General features: G+C 39.5%; 1 protein-coding gene across 1 annotated transcript; it reads right to left on the bottom strand.

Annotated features, from left to right (window-relative positions):
* Nucleotides 1–480: 480 nt before the first annotated feature.
* On the bottom strand, nt 481–1,728 carry LOC118756569 (the record flags this gene model as incomplete). The annotated part of the gene is made up of 2 exons (XM_036491326.1): nt 481–1,211; nt 1,281–1,728. Coding segments are annotated over 2 exons (660 nt in total), but the record flags the coding sequence as incomplete, so codon positions are not given.
* Between the last annotated feature and the right edge of the window lie 61 nt (nt 1,729–1,789).

The following is a 1,789-nucleotide window of genomic DNA, read 5'->3' as shown; positions in this document are numbered from 1 at the left end:
AGCGGTGGCAGCTCGCATGCTATGGCATATCGAGCTAGGGTTGGTGTGTTAGGGGGAACTCCTAAGCATCTACGCAGGGATTCATTTGCTATTGTTTGTAGTTTTTTGTAGTAGCAGTTCGGAGCATTGGCATAGCTGGTGTTGCTGTATTCCATCTTGGATCTTACGAATACTTTGAATAGGTTGAGCCCTATTCTGGGTGTTAACCCTGCTTTTATTGTAGTCAGTTTTGCAAGTAAATTTTTACCTGTTGTTATTTCGTCTTCGACCTTTCCAACTTGCCCTTTGATTGTCGAGTTCGAGTTAATAATTCTGCCCAGCCATTTTGTTGTGACTACCTGCTCAATTTGGTTACCACTGATTGTTAGTTCAAAGTTTCTTTTGTTCCCTGCAGAAAGGTACATGAATTTCGTTTTTTCCAAGTTGAAATTCAGGTTTATAGAGTTGCAGATCCCATGGATGTTCATAATTTGGGTTTTCAAATTGAGGATTGCAGCTTTTTCCGACTTGCAGTGCGAAATTATTGCTATGTCATCTGCAAATTGAAAAACTTGCGTTTTGCTATCGTTTATACAGTGAAGCTTGGCCGTGTAAATATTGAAAAGTATTGGTGACAAACAGCTACCTTGAGGGAGTCCATTATTGACTTCCACCGCATGTGGCCCTAGAGTCAGTATTCTCGAGGAGAAGAAGTTTTTCGTCCAATTAGCAATTTTTGGGTTTATGTTATATTCCAACAGCGTGCGGTGTAAGATTTCGAGGTCGACCCCGTTGTATGCGTCAGTTATATCTAGGAAGCAAATAAAAACTTTTTCGTTGTTACTCTTTTTGTCAGCTACAAAATGCAGGGTTTCGTTTAAGCACATTGATGACGATCTTTGTTTTCTGTACGCAAAGCTTTTTTGTGGGATTATATTTCGCAACTCTACTTCTTCTACCAGGGCATCTTTGATGAGCATATTGAGGCTCTTCGCAACAACTGAGATCAATGATATTGGCCTAAAGTTTTTTTAAGTCATCCAATTCTTTATTTGCTTTGGGAATAGGAACAATTCTGATTCGCCTCCACGACTCAATGACTTCGTTGTTATGGTAACTTGATTCCAAGGCCTTTAGCAGTTTTTCTTTGGATTCCCTAGGTAGATGTCTGAGAGTGCTAAAGGTGATTTTGTCTACCCCCCCTGCTGTCGACTTTTTGCTATTGAGTTTTTCTTCAAAATTGTCATACGAAAAATTAACCATGATGTTTGGCTGCTGTGTCAGATGTGAAGGGTACAAACCTGGTTGCGTTGCTTGTATTGTTGTTGCGGCTCTTACTTGCGACTTTAGCATTTCCAGGTATTCTAAATTGTCTTCTGTGGCCCAATCACCGTTTTTGTGTTTGTTGCCTTTAACATTGCTGATGAAACGCCATGCGTCTTTGGTGTTTGGACAATTGTTTAGCTCTTCAACCCTCTCCTTGTAATTCTTGTTTTTAGCCTCCTTTACAGCTTGTTTCCATTCTTCTTTTGCTCTCAAGGCTATTTCGAAGTCCACCACTGCATTTGTAGTATTCGCTTTTTTCCTTTTCGCTAGTTGTAACCTGTACAATTTGTTTAGCTCCTCGTTCCACCACGCTTTTGGTTTGTGTCCTGATTTGTTTAGGTCAATCTTTACTTTATTTCTAGCTGCTTGAATGTCCTTTTGCAGATTATCCAAATTACTAAACTCCACTGTGGCTAGTTTTTTCTATAAATTTGCGTTTTGGAACAAAGAAGTTGGGTAATTTTTGAATTTGCTTGATTTCAAT

Source organism: Rhagoletis pomonella, unplaced genomic scaffold (assembly GCF_013731165.1).
Source record: "Rhagoletis pomonella isolate Grant_MI unplaced genomic scaffold, Rhpom_1.0 Rhpom_scaffold_10894, whole genome shotgun sequence".
In the NCBI taxonomy this organism is placed as follows: domain Eukaryota; kingdom Metazoa; phylum Arthropoda; class Insecta; order Diptera; family Tephritidae; genus Rhagoletis; species Rhagoletis pomonella.
Note: the sequence above shows the minus strand (reverse complement) of the source record. Positions and strands in the feature narration are given on the sequence as shown.